The sequence below is a fragment of the mitochondrial genome of Coturnix japonica, assembly GCF_001577835.2.
Source record: "Coturnix japonica mitochondrion, complete genome".
NCBI lineage: Eukaryota > Metazoa > Chordata > Aves > Galliformes > Phasianidae > Coturnix > Coturnix japonica.
This window is the reverse complement of record NC_003408.1, coordinates 3,389-16,697: the sequence shown is the minus strand read 5'-3', so window position 1 is coordinate 16,697 and position 13,309 is coordinate 3,389. Positions and strand designations below refer to the sequence as shown.

General features: G+C 44.7%; 13 protein-coding genes across 13 annotated transcripts, besides 21 other annotated features; 1 reads left to right on the top strand and 12 right to left on the bottom strand. All coding sequences in view use genetic code 2, as the record gives it.

The window, feature by feature from the left end:
- Nucleotides 1-68, top strand: a tRNA (tRNA-Glu).
- A 1-nt stretch (nt 69) lies between these two features.
- ND6 (NADH dehydrogenase subunit 6) lies at nt 70-591 on the top strand. The gene has a single exon. The coding sequence runs from the start codon at nt 70-72 to the stop codon at nt 589-591; it is 522 nt and encodes a 173-aa protein (NP_572026.1).
- Nucleotides 592-596: 5 nt separating this feature from the next.
- Nucleotides 597-666, top strand: a tRNA (tRNA-Pro).
- A 2-nt stretch (nt 667-668) lies between these two features.
- Nucleotides 669-738, bottom strand: a tRNA (tRNA-Thr).
- Nucleotides 739-741: 3 nt separating this feature from the next.
- Nucleotides 742-1,884, bottom strand: CYTB (cytochrome b). Its single transcript has one exon. The coding sequence runs from the start codon at nt 1,882-1,884 to the stop codon at nt 742-744; it is 1,143 nt and encodes a 380-aa protein (NP_572025.1).
- ND5 (NADH dehydrogenase subunit 5) lies at nt 1,884-3,704 on the bottom strand. Its single transcript has one exon. The coding sequence runs from the start codon at nt 3,702-3,704 to the stop codon at nt 1,884-1,886; it is 1,821 nt and encodes a 606-aa protein (NP_572024.1).
- Nucleotides 3,705-3,775, bottom strand: a tRNA (tRNA-Leu).
- A 1-nt stretch (nt 3,776) lies between these two features.
- Nucleotides 3,777-3,845, bottom strand: a tRNA (tRNA-Ser).
- A 1-nt stretch (nt 3,846) lies between these two features.
- Nucleotides 3,847-3,915, bottom strand: a tRNA (tRNA-His).
- ND4 (NADH dehydrogenase subunit 4) lies at nt 3,916-5,293 on the bottom strand. Its single transcript has one exon. A coding segment is annotated over exon 1 (1,378 nt).
- ND4L (NADH dehydrogenase subunit 4L) lies at nt 5,287-5,583 on the bottom strand. The gene has a single exon. It carries the CDS (start codon nt 5,581-5,583, stop codon nt 5,287-5,289), a length of 297 nt encoding a protein of 98 aa, NP_572022.1.
- Nucleotides 5,584-5,652, bottom strand: a tRNA (tRNA-Arg).
- A 1-nt stretch (nt 5,653) lies between these two features.
- ND3 (NADH dehydrogenase subunit 3) lies at nt 5,654-6,005 on the bottom strand. Its single transcript is given in 2 exon segments — nt 5,654-5,831; nt 5,833-6,005. Coding segments are annotated over 2 exon segments (351 nt in total).
- Nucleotides 6,006-6,073, bottom strand: a tRNA (tRNA-Gly).
- Nucleotide 6,074: 1 nt separating this feature from the next.
- On the bottom strand, nt 6,075-6,858 carry COX3 (cytochrome c oxidase subunit III). The gene has a single exon. A coding segment is annotated over exon 1 (784 nt).
- On the bottom strand, nt 6,858-7,541 carry ATP6 (ATP synthase F0 subunit 6). Its single transcript has one exon. It carries the CDS (start codon nt 7,539-7,541, stop codon nt 6,858-6,860), a length of 684 nt encoding a protein of 227 aa, NP_572019.1.
- Nucleotides 7,532-7,699, bottom strand: ATP8 (ATP synthase F0 subunit 8). The gene has a single exon. It carries the CDS (start codon nt 7,697-7,699, stop codon nt 7,532-7,534), a length of 168 nt encoding a protein of 55 aa, NP_572018.1.
- A 1-nt stretch (nt 7,700) lies between these two features.
- Nucleotides 7,701-7,768, bottom strand: a tRNA (tRNA-Lys).
- Nucleotide 7,769: 1 nt separating this feature from the next.
- COX2 (cytochrome c oxidase subunit II) lies at nt 7,770-8,453 on the bottom strand. Its single transcript has one exon. It carries the CDS (start codon nt 8,451-8,453, stop codon nt 7,770-7,772), a length of 684 nt encoding a protein of 227 aa, NP_572017.1.
- A 1-nt stretch (nt 8,454) lies between these two features.
- Nucleotides 8,455-8,523, bottom strand: a tRNA (tRNA-Asp).
- Nucleotides 8,524-8,525: 2 nt separating this feature from the next.
- Nucleotides 8,526-8,602, top strand: a tRNA (tRNA-Ser).
- On the bottom strand, nt 8,592-10,142 carry COX1 (cytochrome c oxidase subunit I). The gene has a single exon. It carries the CDS (start codon nt 10,140-10,142, stop codon nt 8,592-8,594), a length of 1,551 nt encoding a protein of 516 aa, NP_572016.1.
- A 1-nt stretch (nt 10,143) lies between these two features.
- Nucleotides 10,144-10,214, top strand: a tRNA (tRNA-Tyr).
- Nucleotides 10,214-10,279, top strand: a tRNA (tRNA-Cys).
- Nucleotides 10,280-10,352, top strand: a tRNA (tRNA-Asn).
- Nucleotides 10,353-10,354: 2 nt separating this feature from the next.
- Nucleotides 10,355-10,423, top strand: a tRNA (tRNA-Ala).
- Nucleotides 10,424-10,428: 5 nt separating this feature from the next.
- Nucleotides 10,429-10,504, bottom strand: a tRNA (tRNA-Trp).
- Nucleotides 10,503-11,543, bottom strand: ND2 (NADH dehydrogenase subunit 2). The gene has a single exon. It carries the CDS (start codon nt 11,541-11,543, stop codon nt 10,503-10,505), a length of 1,041 nt encoding a protein of 346 aa, NP_572015.1.
- Nucleotides 11,544-11,612, bottom strand: a tRNA (tRNA-Met).
- Nucleotides 11,612-11,682, top strand: a tRNA (tRNA-Gln).
- Nucleotides 11,683-11,687: 5 nt separating this feature from the next.
- Nucleotides 11,688-11,758, bottom strand: a tRNA (tRNA-Ile).
- Nucleotides 11,759-12,733, bottom strand: ND1 (NADH dehydrogenase subunit 1). Its single transcript has one exon. The coding sequence runs from the start codon at nt 12,731-12,733 to the stop codon at nt 11,759-11,761; it is 975 nt and encodes a 324-aa protein (NP_572014.1).
- An 8-nt stretch (nt 12,734-12,741) lies between these two features.
- Nucleotides 12,742-12,815, bottom strand: a tRNA (tRNA-Leu).
- Nucleotides 12,816-13,309, bottom strand: part of an rRNA (16S ribosomal RNA) that runs on past the window's edge.

Sequence of the window (13,309 nt, the reverse complement as noted above, 5' to 3'; positions counted from 1 at the left end):
GTTCCCGTAGTTGATAACAACAATGGCTTTTCAAGCCGTAGTCCTTGGGGTCTATCCAAGCGGGAATATATGACTTATTTTGTGATTTTTTTAGGAGTTTGTTTCATGTTGGGGACTTTGGCTGTAGCGTCTAATCCTTCGCCGTATTATGGGGTGGTGGGGTTGGTGTTAGCGTCTGTGGTAGGGTGTGGGTGGTTGGTGAATTTAGGGGTTTCTTTTGTTTCTTTGGTGTTGTTTATGATTTATTTAGGGGGGATGTTGGTGGTTTTTGTGTATTCTGTTTCTTTAGCTGCGGATCCGTACCCAGAGGCTTGGGGAAGTTGACGGGTGATGGGGTATGGGTTAGGTTTTGTTTTGGTAGTTTGTATGGGAATGGGTTTAGGGGGGTTTGTTGATTTTTGAAAGATTGGTGTGACTACAGTTGATAGTGGGGGGATGTCTTTTGTTCGGTTGGATTTTGGTGGGGTAGCAGCGTTTTATTCATATGGGGTGGGGTTGTTTTTGGTAGCTGGGTGGGGTTTGTTGTTGGTTTTGTTTGTTGTGTTGGAGCTTGTGCGCGGGTTATCTCGGGGTGCGATTCGGGCAGTTAGGGGTTTCAGAAGGTAGTTTATTTAAAAATACCAGCTTTGGGAGCTGGGGATGGGGGTTTAAATCCCCTCTTTCTGAGTTACTCTAAGAAGGGCGAAGTCTTCAGTTTTTGGTTTACAAGACCAATGTTTTGTGTTAAACTATTAGAGTATTTTAGTGATTTAGTATTTTGTTTTCTAGTATTCCAATTATGGGGAAGAGGATGAGTAGGATAGTGAAGTAGGAGAGGGATGCTATTTGGCCGATGATGATGAATGGGTGTTCTACTGGTTGGCTTCCGATTCAGGTTAGGATTAGTAGGTTTGCTACTAGAAGTCAGAATAGGGTTTGGGAAAGTGGGCGGAATGTTATGGTTCGTTGTTTAGATTTGGGGAGGAAGGGGATTAGAAGGAGGATAAGTACTGAGGCTGCAAGGGCAAGTACGCCTCCTAGCTTATTTGAAATTGAGCGTAGGATGGCGTAAGCAAATAGGAAGTACCATTCGGGTTTAATGTGTGGAGGGGTTACTAGGGGGTTGGCTGGAGTAAAGTTTTCTGGGTCACCTAAAAAGTTTGGGGAAAATAGGGCTAGGGTGAGGAATGGGGTAAGTATCAGTGTTAGTCCTAGGATATCTTTGATAGAGTAGTATGGGTGGAATGGGATTTTATCAGAGTCAGATGAGATTCCTAATGGGTTATTTGAGCCTGATTCGTGTAGGAATGTGAGGTGGATGATAGTGATTCCTGCGATTAAGAATGGGAGGAGGAAGTGGAGGGCGAAGAATCGGGTTAGGGTAGGATTGTCAACTGAAAAGCCTCCTCAGGCTCATTCTACTAGGGTTTGGCCGATGTAGGGTACAGCTGAGAATAGGTTTGTGATGACGGTAGCACCTCAGAAGGATATTTGGCCTCATGGTAAGACGTATCCTACGAAAGCAGTGGCTATTAGTGTGAGAAGCAGGATTACTCCTGTGTTTCAGGTTTCTTTGTAAAGGTAGGAGCCGTAATATAGGCCTCGTCCGATGTGGAGGAAGATGCAGATGAAGAAGAATGATGCGCCGTTTGCATGGAGATTGCGAATGAGTCAGCCGTACTGTACGTTTCGACATGTGTGGGCTACGGAAGAGAAGGCTAGGGAGGTGTCTGCGGTGTAGTGTATGGCTAGTAGAAGGCCGGTGAGGATTTGGGTGATGAGGCATATTGCTAGTAGGGAGCCGAAGTTTCATCAGGCGGAGATGTTTGGGGGAGTGGGAAGGTCGATTAGTGAGTTATTGATTATTTTTAGTAAGGGATGTGACTTGCGAATGTTGGGTGCCATTATTTGTTCTGGATTAGTAGGATTGTTGCTAGGATTGTGAGGGCAAAGGATCCTAGGTATGATTTGATTAAGCCTGTATGGGTTGTAGTTAGGGTTTTGGTTATGATGAGGTGTAGGTTAGCGAGTCCTTCTGGGCCTATTTTTTTGTACCATGTTATGTCGATTAGAAGTGAGGCGATTTTTTGTCCGGTGTAGAGTGAGATTGTGGGGCTGATTCGATGGGCTAGGGGGTTAAAGTAGCCTAATGAGGAGGAGAAGTTTATGAGGGGGTTTTGTTTAGGTGGGGTTATGGTGTGGGTTGCGGTTGAGAGTTCTAGGGCGAGAATGATTCCTATGGCTGTGATAATGATGGCGGTGGTTTTTGTGATAAGTGGTATAGTTATTGGGGGTGTTTTTGTAGGGAGGATAAGGGATGAGATTAGTAGGCCCGCTGCGATGCTGCCGAATGCTAGTCGGATAATTGGGAGAATGGCTAGAGGGGTGTTTTCGTTGATTGGAGTGATTGTTGGGGAGCGGTTGTGTCCTGTTTGGACGAGGGTGGTTATGCGGATACTGTAGGTTGCGGTAAAGGATGTGGCGAGGAGTGTCAGTAGTAGGGCTCAGGTGTTGATGTATGAGGTGTTTAAGTTTTCAATGATGAGGTCTTTTGAGTAAAAGCCTGCTAGGAAGGGTGTGCCTATTAGGGCGAGGTTACCGATGGTTAGGCAGGAGGTGGTTATTGGGAGGGTTTTTTGTAGGCATCCTATTTTTCGAATGTCCTGTTCGCCATTTAGGCTGTGAATGATTAGTCCGGAGCATAGGAATAGTATTGCTTTAAAGAAAGCATGGGTGGAGATGTGGAGGAATGCTAATTGTGGAAGGTCAAGTCCGATGGTGACTATCATGAGGCCTAGCTGACTTGAAGTGGAGAAGGCGATGATTTTTTTGATGTCGTTTTGGGTGAGTGCACAGATAGCGGCGAAAAGGGTTGATAGTGCTCCTAAGCATAGGCATGCGGTTAGGGCGGTATTGTTTGAGGCTAGTAGGGGGTGGGTTCGGATGAGGAGGAAGATTCCAGCTACTACTATTGTGCTTGAGTGGAGTAGGGCGGATACTGGAGTTGGGCCTTCTATTGCTGCGGGGAGTCAAGGGTGCAGGCCAAATTGGGCTGATTTTCCTGTGGCGGCTAGGATTAGGCCAAGGAGGGGAAGAGTTGGTGTTTGGTGGGGGTGAATAGTTTGTTGGATTTCTCATGTGTTTAATGTAGAGGCTAGTCATGCTAGGCTTAGGATCAAGCCGATGTCTCCAATTCGGTTATAGATTATGGCTTGAAGGGCGGCTGTGTTGGCTTCGGCTCGTCCTTGTCATCAGCCAATGAGGAGGAATGATATAATTCCTACTCCTTCTCAGCCTACGAATAGGAGGAATATGTTGTTTGCAATTGTGAGTGTTAGTATGGCGATGAGGAAGGTGAGGAGGTGGGTAAAGAATTTCGTGATGAATGGGTCAGAGGCTATGTATCATGTTGCAAATTCTAGGATTGATCATGTTACAAATAATGCGATTGGGAAAAATATTATGGAATATAAGTCTATTTTGAGGGTTAGTGGGATTTTGAAGTTTGGAATGAATTGTCATTCTCAGTAGGTAATGATGCTGTCTGTGCCTGAGTAAATGAAGGTGGTTGTTTGGATGAGACTAGTTATGAAGGCGGTTTTAACGGTTTTGGAGATTAGTGATGGGGAGTTTTTTAGTTTAAGTAGGGGGGGAAGGATAATGGGGGTAAGGAGGATAACAAGTGTTAATGGTGTGAGGGTATTTAGGAGTAGTGTTATCTCCATTACTTTTACTTGGATTTGCACCAAGATGAGTGGTTCCTAAGACCAATGGATTACTTTTATCCTTTAAAAGTTAAGGGGGCCGAGGTTTTAGGCTCGGATGCATGAATTAGCAGTTCTTGCTGGTTTGGGTTGCCCTCCCCTCGGCGAGCAAGGAGATTTAAACTCCTATTTTTAGAATCACAATCTAATGTTTGGGTTAAACTATGCTTGCATAAAGGAGTTCCTGAGATTAGTTCTGGCTTTAGGATTAGGGCGAGTATGGGAATGATATGGAGGACCATGAGGAGGTGTTCTCGTGTGTTTGAGTTTATGGTTGTTGTGATGTGGGATGGTAGGGTGCCTCGTTGGGTGGATAGGAGTATGTATAGGGTGTAGGAGGCGGTTAAGAGTGTGGCAATTCCGGTTAGGATAATTGTGGGGGAGGATCAGTTGAAGAGGGCGATTATAATTGTTAATTCTGCTATTAAGTTGGTTGTTGGGGGAAGGGCTATGTTAGTTAGGTTGGCTAGGAGTCATCATAGGGATATTAGGGGTAGGAGTGGTTGTAGGCCTCGTGTGAGGATGAGGATACGGCTATGTGTTCGTTCGTAGTTTGTGTTTGCTAAACAGAATAGGAGGGAGGAGGTAAGTCCATGGGAGATTATAAGAATTATTGCCCCTGAGAATGATCATTGGGTTTGGATTATGCTGGCAGCAATTACTAGGCCTATGTGGCTTACAGATGAGTAGGCAATGAGGGATTTTAGGTCTGTTTGGCGTAAGCAGATGGAGCTAGTTATTAAAGCACCTCATAAGGCTAGGGTGAGGAATGGGTAGTAAAGTGAATTTGGTATTGGGTTTATTAGTAAGGTAACTCGTATAATGCCATAGCCTCCTAGTTTAAGAAGTAGGGCGGCTAGTAGTATTGAGCCGGCGATGGGTGCTTCTACATGGGCTTTTGGTAATCATAGGTGTAGGCCATATAGTGGTGCTTTGACTATAAATGCTAGGAGGAGGGCCAGGCTGGATAGTAGGGTTGTTCATGAAGTTGAGGGGTTGGAGTAAGAGAGTTTTAGGATGGGTAGATGAAGGGTTCCGGTTTTTGAGTGAAGGAAGAGTATGGTTACTAGCAGGGGGAGTGAGCTAATTAGGGTATAAAATATTAGGTAAATGCCTGCGCTTAATCGTTCTGGTTGGTTTCCTCATCGTGTGATTAGGATTAGAGTTGGGATGAGGGTTGCTTCAAATGAGATGTAGAATAAGATGAGTTCTGTTGTTGAGAATGCTAGGATGATAAATGGTTGAATGATAATTAGGGTTGTGATAAATATTTGTTTTCGTACATGGGGTTCGTGTTGAAGGTGGCCTTGGCTGGCCATGATTATGAGTGGGAGAAACCAGCAGGAAAGGACTAGTAGTGGAGTTGAGATTTGGTCGTTTCCTGTTCAGAGGGTTAGGTTTTTTAGGGGGTAGTAGGATGGGGCTAGTCAGTGTAGGCTGATTATGGCGATTAGGAGACTATGGGTTGTGGTGTTAGTTCATATGGATTTTGTGGGAGATAGGAGGGTTGTTGGTAGTAGTATGATTGTGGGTAAAATAATTTTTAGCATTGTAACAGGTTGAGGTTATGTAGATGGTCGGAGCCGTGTGTTCGTGTGGAGGCTACTAGTATTGCTAGGCCTGTGCCGGCTTCGCATGCAGAGAAGGCTAGTATTAGGATAGGTACGATGGTGAAGGATGGAGTTTGGTTTTCTACTGATCAAATTGAAAGGGGGATGAATATGGATAGTATTATGCTTTCTAGGCAGAGTAGGGCGGAGATGAGATGTGTACGGTGGAATGCTAATCCTAAGCTGCTGAATGTGAATGCTGAGTAGAAGCTGAAGTGTAGGGGAGACATGAGAAAGTTATAGGTGTTGGCTATAATTTGCTGGGCCGAAACCAGCTGTCTTAGTTAGACTAACTTTCTGTTATTCTGCTCATTCTAGGCCGCCTTGGGTTCATTCGTAAATGAGGCCTAGCGTGAGGAGGGTAAGGATTGTGGTGGCTCAGGTGAGGGTTGTCATGGGGGATTGGAGTTGGATGGCTCATGGTAAGGGGAGTAGTAGGGCGATTTCTAGGTCGAATAGGAGGAATAGGATGGCTACTGAGGAAGAATCGGATTGAGAATGGAAGTCGGGCTGATCCTAGTGGATCAAATCCGCATTCGTATGGTGATAGTTTTTCTGTGTCTGGGGTTATTTGGGCAAGTCAGAAGTTTACAGTTGTTAGGAGGGTGCTTAGAATAAGGGATGCGGATAACATAAATGTAAGTGTGTTCATTGCTCTTCTCTGGGTTATTACCAGATTTTAAAGATTGGAAGTCAGTTGTAATTAATATACTAGAAGAGCAAGATCCTCATCAGTACATGGATATATAAAGGAAGAGTCAGATGATGTCTACGAAGTGCCAGTATCAAGCTGCTGCTTCGAATCCGAAGTGATGGTTGGATGTAAAGTGGAATTTGATTAGTCGTAGTAAGCAGATTGTTAGAAAGGAGGACCCAATGATTACGTGTAGACCGTGGAATCCTGTGGCGACAAAGAAAGTGGAGCCGTAAACACTATCGGCGATTGAGAATGAAGCTTCGTGGTATTCTATTGCTTGGAGGGCAGTGAAGTAGAATCCTAGAAGGATGGTAAGGGTTAGTGCGTGAATGGCTTGTTTTCGGTTTCCTTCTGTAATACTATGGTGAGCTCATGTTACGGTAACGCCTGAGGCTAGTAGGATTGCAGTGTTTAGTAGGGGTACTTCGAGGGGATTTAGTGGTTTGATTCCTGTTGGGGGTCATTGTCCTCCGAGTTCAGGTGTTGGGGCTAGGCTTGAGTGGAAGAATGCTCAGAAGAAGCCTAAGAAGAAGAAGGCTTCTGATGTAATAAAAAGGATTATTCCGTATCGCAGTCCTTTTTGCACGGTTGGGGTGTGGTGTCCTTGGAAGGTGCTTTCTCGGACTACGTCGCGTCATCATTGAATTATTACTAGGAGTATGGAAAGTAGGCCTGCTGTCAGTAAGGCAATAGAGTTATAGTGGAATCACATAATTAGGCCGGAGGTAGTAAGTAGGGCTGTAATTGCGCCGAAAATTGGTCATGGGCTTGGATCGACTATGTGGTAGGAGTGTGCTTGGTGTGCCATTAGATGTTTTCTTGTAAGTATAGGCTTAAAAGAAGGACGAATACATAGGCTTGGATTATGGCTACTGCTACTTCTAGGATGGTGAGTAGGAGTAGGATGAGTGCTGTAAGGGTGGAGATGGATGGTATTGTTGGTAATAGGGCGATTGTAGCTGTGGAGATAAGTTGAATGAGTAGGTGGCCAGCTGTTAGGTTTGCTGTTAGGCGGACTCCTAGGGCTAATGGTCGGATAAGTAGACTGGTTGTTTCAATTATGATTAAGATTGGGATTAGTGGTGTGGGGGTTCCTTCTGGGAGAAGGTGAGCTAGGGAGGCGGATGGTTGGTTTCGTAGGCCGATTAGTAGGGTGGCTAATCATAGCGGGAAGGCTAAGGCTATGTTCATTGATAGTTGGGTAGTAGGGGTGAAGGTATATGGGAGAAGGCCTATTAGGTTAATGGACAGTAACAGCAGGATGAGGGAGGTTAGTAGTAGGGCTCATTTGTGGCCTGTTTTGTTTAGGGGGGTTATTAGTTGTTTTGTAATTAGATTAATGACCCAGAGTTGGAGGGTTGAGAGGCGATTGCTAATTCATCGGCGTCCTGGTGTTGGAAAGAGGAGAGTAGGGAGTAGGAGGGAGGGGAGGATTAGTGGTATTCCTATGAGGTAGGGGCTGGAGAATTGATCAAAGAAGCTTAGGTTCATGGTCAGGTTCATGGGGTAGGTTTTGTTGTTGATGTTGTTTTGTTCGAGGGGGTGTTTATGGAAGTGAATGATAGTAGTTTAGGTTGAATGAGTAGTGAGTAGGTAAATCAGGTTATTAGTATAATTATGAATCATGGTGCTGGGTTTAGTTGTGGCATATCATTAAGGGGGAGGGCATCCCCTCTCTCTAGCTTAAAAGGCTAGTGCTGGTTCATAGCTTCTTAACGGTTAAGATGATAGGAGGGAGGATCAGGTTTCGAAGTGTTTAAGAGGGGTGGATTCTACTACAATAGGTATGTAGCTGTGGTTAGCTCCGCAGATTTCTGAGCACTGCCCGTAGAATACTCCTGGTCGAGTGGTGATGAAGGAGGTTTGGTTTAGTCGTCCTGGAATGGCGTCTGTTTTTACCCCTAAGGTTGGTACAGCTCAAGAGTGAAGGACGTCATCGGCGGTGATGATAATTCGGATGGGGGATTCTATTGGAATTACAATGCGGTGGTCTACTTCTAGTAGGCGAAAATGGCCTTGTGGTAGATCCGTTGTTGGAGTTATATAGGAGTCAAATGATAGATCTTTGAAGTCAGTGTACTCGTAGGATCAATATCATTGATGTCCAATGGCTTTTAGGGTAAGGTCTGGCTCTTCAATTTCGTCTATTATATAGAGGATTTGGAGTGATGGGAGGGCGAGTAGGACTAGGACGATAGCTGGGAGGATTGTTCAGATTAGTTCTACTTCTTGGGCATCTACGGTGTTTGATGAGAGTTTTTGGGTAAGTATGAGGGTTAGCAGGTAGAGTACTAGGCTGCAGATTGCTAGTGCTACTATTAGGGCATGGTCATGAAATTCTACAAGTTCTTCTATGATGGGAGATGAGGCATCTTGGAATCCTAGTTGGGAGTGGTTTGCCATATGAGATGTACAGGAGTTTTACCTGTGATTTAGTCTTGACAGGTCTATGTAATTGGTTTACTAACGTCTCATAAGAAAGAAGCATTAAATGGTTTGATGCGGTTGGCTTGAAACCAGCATGTGAGGGTTCAATTCCTTCCTTTCTTGTACTTGGACGAAGGCAGGTTCTTCGAAGGTGTGGTATGGGGGTGGGCAGCCGTGGATTCATTCGATGTTGGTAGCAGTTAATTCTGGCTGAAGAACTTTACGTTTTGCTGAGAAGGCTTCTCATACAATAAACATTAGTATGATTACGGCTGTTATTGAGATTAAGGAGCCGATTGAGGATAGTGTGTTTCAAAGTGTGTAGGCATCTGGGTAGTCTGAGTATCGTCGGGGTATACCAGCTAGGCCTAGGAAGTGCTGTGGGAAGAAGGTTAGGTTGACTCCTGTGAACATTACTCCAAAGTGTGCCTTAGTTCATGTAGGATGAAGGGTGAAGCCTGTGAATAGTGGGAATCAGTGGGTGAATCCTGCTAAAATAGCAAAGACTGCTCCTATGGATAGGACGTAGTGGAAGTGGGCGACTACGTAATAGGTGTCATGGAGGGCGATGTCAAGTGATGAATTGGCAAGAACGATCCCTGTTAGTCCTCCGATGGTGAATAGGAAGATGAATCCGAGGGCTCATAGTATGGGCGGATCTCATTTGATTGTTCCTCCGTGTAGGGTTGCTAGTCAGCTGAAAACTTTGATACCGGTTGGGATGGCAATGATTATTGTAGCTGATGTAAAGTAGGCTCGTGTATCTACGTCTATTCCTACTGTGAATATATGGTGGGCTCATACGATGAATCCTAGGAATCCGATTGATAATATTGCTCACACTATTCCTATATAGCCGAATGGTTCTTTTTTCCCTGCGTAGTAGGCTACTACGTGGGAGATGATTCCGAAGCCTGGGAGGATGAGGATGTAGACTTCTGGGTGTCCAAAGAATCAAAATAAGTGTTGATACAGGATGGGGTCTCCTCCTCCTGCAGGGTCAAAGAATGTAGTGTTGAGGTTTCGATCAGTTAGAAGTATAGTAATGCCAGCAGCTAGGACTGGGAGGGAGAGTAGGAGTAAGATAGCGGTGATGAGGACTGATCAAACAAATAGGGGTGTTTGGTATTGTGACAGTGCAGGGGGTTTTATATTGATAATAGTGGTGATAAAGTTGATGGCTCCTAGGATTGATGATACACCTGCTAAATGTAGGGAGAAGATGGCTAGATCTACTGATGCTCCGGCGTGGGCGAGGTTGCCGGCTAGGGGCGGGTAGACAGTTCATCCTGTACCGGCACCAGCTTCAACGGTGGAAGAAGCTAGTAGCAGCAGGAAGGAGGGTGGGAGGAGTCAGAAGCTTATGTTATTCATACGTGGGAATGCTATGTCTGGGGCTCCGATTATAAGTGGGACGAGTCAATTTCCGAAGCCTCCAATTATAATTGGTATGACTATAAAGAAGATTATGACGAAGGCATGTGCTGTGACAATTACATTGTAAATTTGGTCATCTCCTAGGAGGGTGCCTGGTTGTCCTAGTTCTGCGCGGATTAACAAGCTAAGTGCTGTACCGGCTATGCCTGCTCATGTACCAAAAATAAGATAAAGAGTGCCAATGTCTTTGTGGTTAGTTGAAAATAGTCATCGGTTGATGAAGGTCACAGGTAAGATGGCCGAGTGTCAAGGCGTTAGGCTGTAGTCCTTTTTACAGAGGTTCAATTCCTCTTCTTATCGGCCCTGTGGTGAAGTTCATGGTGAGTTGCAAGCTCATTGATGTATGTTAAAGCATGCCGGGGTCTTAGACAGAAGCTAATGGGTTATGGCGTCTAGCTGTTAACTAGAATGATATGGGATCGAAGCCCATCTGTCTAGGGGAGGTCTTAGCTTAATTAAAGTGTCTGGTTTGCATTCAGAAGATACAGGTTAGTGCCCTGTAGATCTTAATTAGCAGAAACTAAGAGGGTTCAACTCTTATTTAAGGCTTTGAAGGCCTTTGGTTTAAGTGCAATTAATCCTAAGTTTCTAAACTAAAGTAGTGATTAGGGGAGAGAGGGGGAGTAAAGAGATTGATAGGACGGTTAGGATAGCGGTGGGGGTGTTTGGTGTTGTGTTGATGCGTCAGAGTTTTATATGGTTAGATGAGTTAGGTGGAAGTGTGATTGTTGAATGGTATGCAAGGCGGAGATAGAAGAATAGGCCAAGTAATGATAATATTGCAATGGTTGTAGCTACTGGGGTTATTTCTTGTTTAGTAAGTTCTTGGATAATGAGTCATTTTGGCATGAAACCGGTTAGTGGTGGGAGGCCTGCTAGGGAGAGGAGGGTAACTATAATGGTTGAATTTAGTATTGGGGTTTTTGTTCAGGAGATGAGTATTGTTGACAGTTTTAGGACTTTGATTTGCGAGAGAGATAGGAATACAGTGGATGTTATTAATGAGTAGATGATGAAGGTTAGGATGGTGAGTTTTGGGTTGTAAATAATAATCACGATTATTCATCCTAGGTGGGAGATGGATGAGAAGGCTAGGATTTTTCGTGTTTGTGTTTGGTTTAGGCCTATTCAGCCTCCAACTAATGCGGAGGAAACTGCTAGTAGAGTGAGGAGGGCAGGGTTAAGGGATTGGGATGTTATGAGGAGAAGGGTTATTGGGGGGAGTTTTATTAGGGTAGAGAGTAGAAGGGCTGTGATTAGGGAGGAGCCTTGAAGGACTTCAGGGAATCAGAAGTGGAATGGAACTAGACCTAGTTTGATTGCAATGGCTATTGTTAGGATTAGGCAGGATGTGGGGTGGTTAAGTTGTGTAATGTCTCATTGACCAGTAGATCAGGCGTTGTTTATGCTTGAGAAGAGGATTAGGGCGGATGCGGTTGATTGGGTTAGGAAGTATTTGATTGCTGCTTCGATTGCTCGAGGGTGGTGTGATTTTGAGATTAGTGGGATGATGGCTAGGGTATTGATTTCTAGACCTGTTCAGGCTAAGATTCAATGGTTGCTAGAGATTGTGATACTGGTCCCTAGGGCTAGGCTTATGATAGAGATTAGTTTTGCATGGGGATTCATTAGTGAGGGAAGGATTTAAACCATCATTTTCGGGGTATGGGCCCGATAGCTTGATTAGCTGACCTTACTAGAAAATAATATAAGGGAAGTATGAAGAGTTTTGATCTCTTTCGTGTAGGTTCAATTCCTACTTTTCTAAGGTTTAGGAGGCGAGAGGGTTGTTTTACCTCTATGTCCACTTTATCATAGTGGCCCTTTTGTTCAGGCACGCTTCCTTAAGCTGGGGGAAGGCCGGCATAGCTGATAGGTATGCTGGTATGTCAGAGACATATGGCTAGGGTTAGGGGTAGGAAATTTTTTCATAGAAGATGTATTAGTTGATCATAGCGGAATCGTGGGTATGAAGCTCGGATTCATAAGAATGAAGATGAGAGAAGTAGGACTTTAGTGGCGAGTGTAATAGAGAATAGTTCTGAGGGGGGGCTCAGGAAGCTTGGGTTTAGGAATAGGGTGATGGTTAGTGTATTTATTAACATAATGTTGGCGTATTCAGCTAGAAAAAATAGGGCGAATGGTCCGGCAGCGTATTCTACGTTAAAACCTGAAACAAGCTCCGATTCTCCTTCAGTGAGATCAAAAGGGGCACGGTTGGTTTCGGCGAGAGTGGAGATGTATCACATTATTGTAAGGGGTCATGAGGAGAAGATAAGGTATATTGGTTCTTGGGTGATGGATAGGGTGCTTAGAGTATAGTTTCCGCTTAATATGATTGTAGATAATAGGATGATGGCTAGGGTGACTTCATATGAGATTGTTTGAGCGACAGCTCGTAGGGCACCGATTAGGGCGTATTTTGAGTTTGAAGCTCACCCTGATCAGAGGAGGGAGTAGACGGTTAGGCTGGATATAGCTAGTAAGAATAGTAGTCCTAGGTTTAGGTCTGTTATGGGGAAAGGTAGTGGGAGAGGGGTTCAGATGGTGAGGGCTAGTAGTAAGGCTAGGATTGGGGTTAGGATAAATAGAAACGGGGATGAGGTAGATGGGCGGATGGGTTCTTTGATAAAGAGTTTTACCCCGTCTGCAATGGGTTGGAGTAGACCAAAAGGGCCCACAATATTTGGGCCCTTTCGGGCCTGTATGTAGCTTAGGATTTTTCGTTCTACAAGTGTTAAAAAGGCCACGGCAATAAGGATTGGAATTATATAGGATAGGGTTATGATTATGAGACTTGTTAGGGTTGATAGGGTCATGTTTGGGGAGCTAGGGAGAGGATTTGAACCTCTGGATAAAGGGCTTAAGCCTTTTGCATTTACCAAGCTCTGCCACGCTAGCTGTTCCTTTTCTAGGAGTGTAAGTGGATGGTGAGCTTCTTGGCAATTAAGTTGAGTTCATTGCTTGGAAGGTTAGGGTGTGCTTGTGGTATTGACCCTACTTCTCCGGTCCTTTCGTACTAGGAGGAGTGTGTTCATAGATAGAAACCGACCTGGATTACTCCGGTCTGAACTCAGATCACGTAGGACTGTTAATCGTTGAACAAACGAACCCTTAATAGCGGCTACACCATTAGGTTGTCCTGATCCAACATCGAGGTCGTAAACCTCCTTGTCGATAGGGGCTCTTGGAGGAGATTGCGCTGTTATCCCTGGGGTAGCTTGGTCCATTAATCAATTATATTGGGTCTAGTTACTGTTAGGACTTTGATGGGTGGATCTTGGTTAAGAGGTGTGGTCTGTAAGTTTGGAGGTTTTGTTTTTCTCCAAGGTCGCCCCAACCGAAAAATGTCGACCAAGGGTGTTAGTGTGGATGTGCCCGGTGGGGTGAATGTA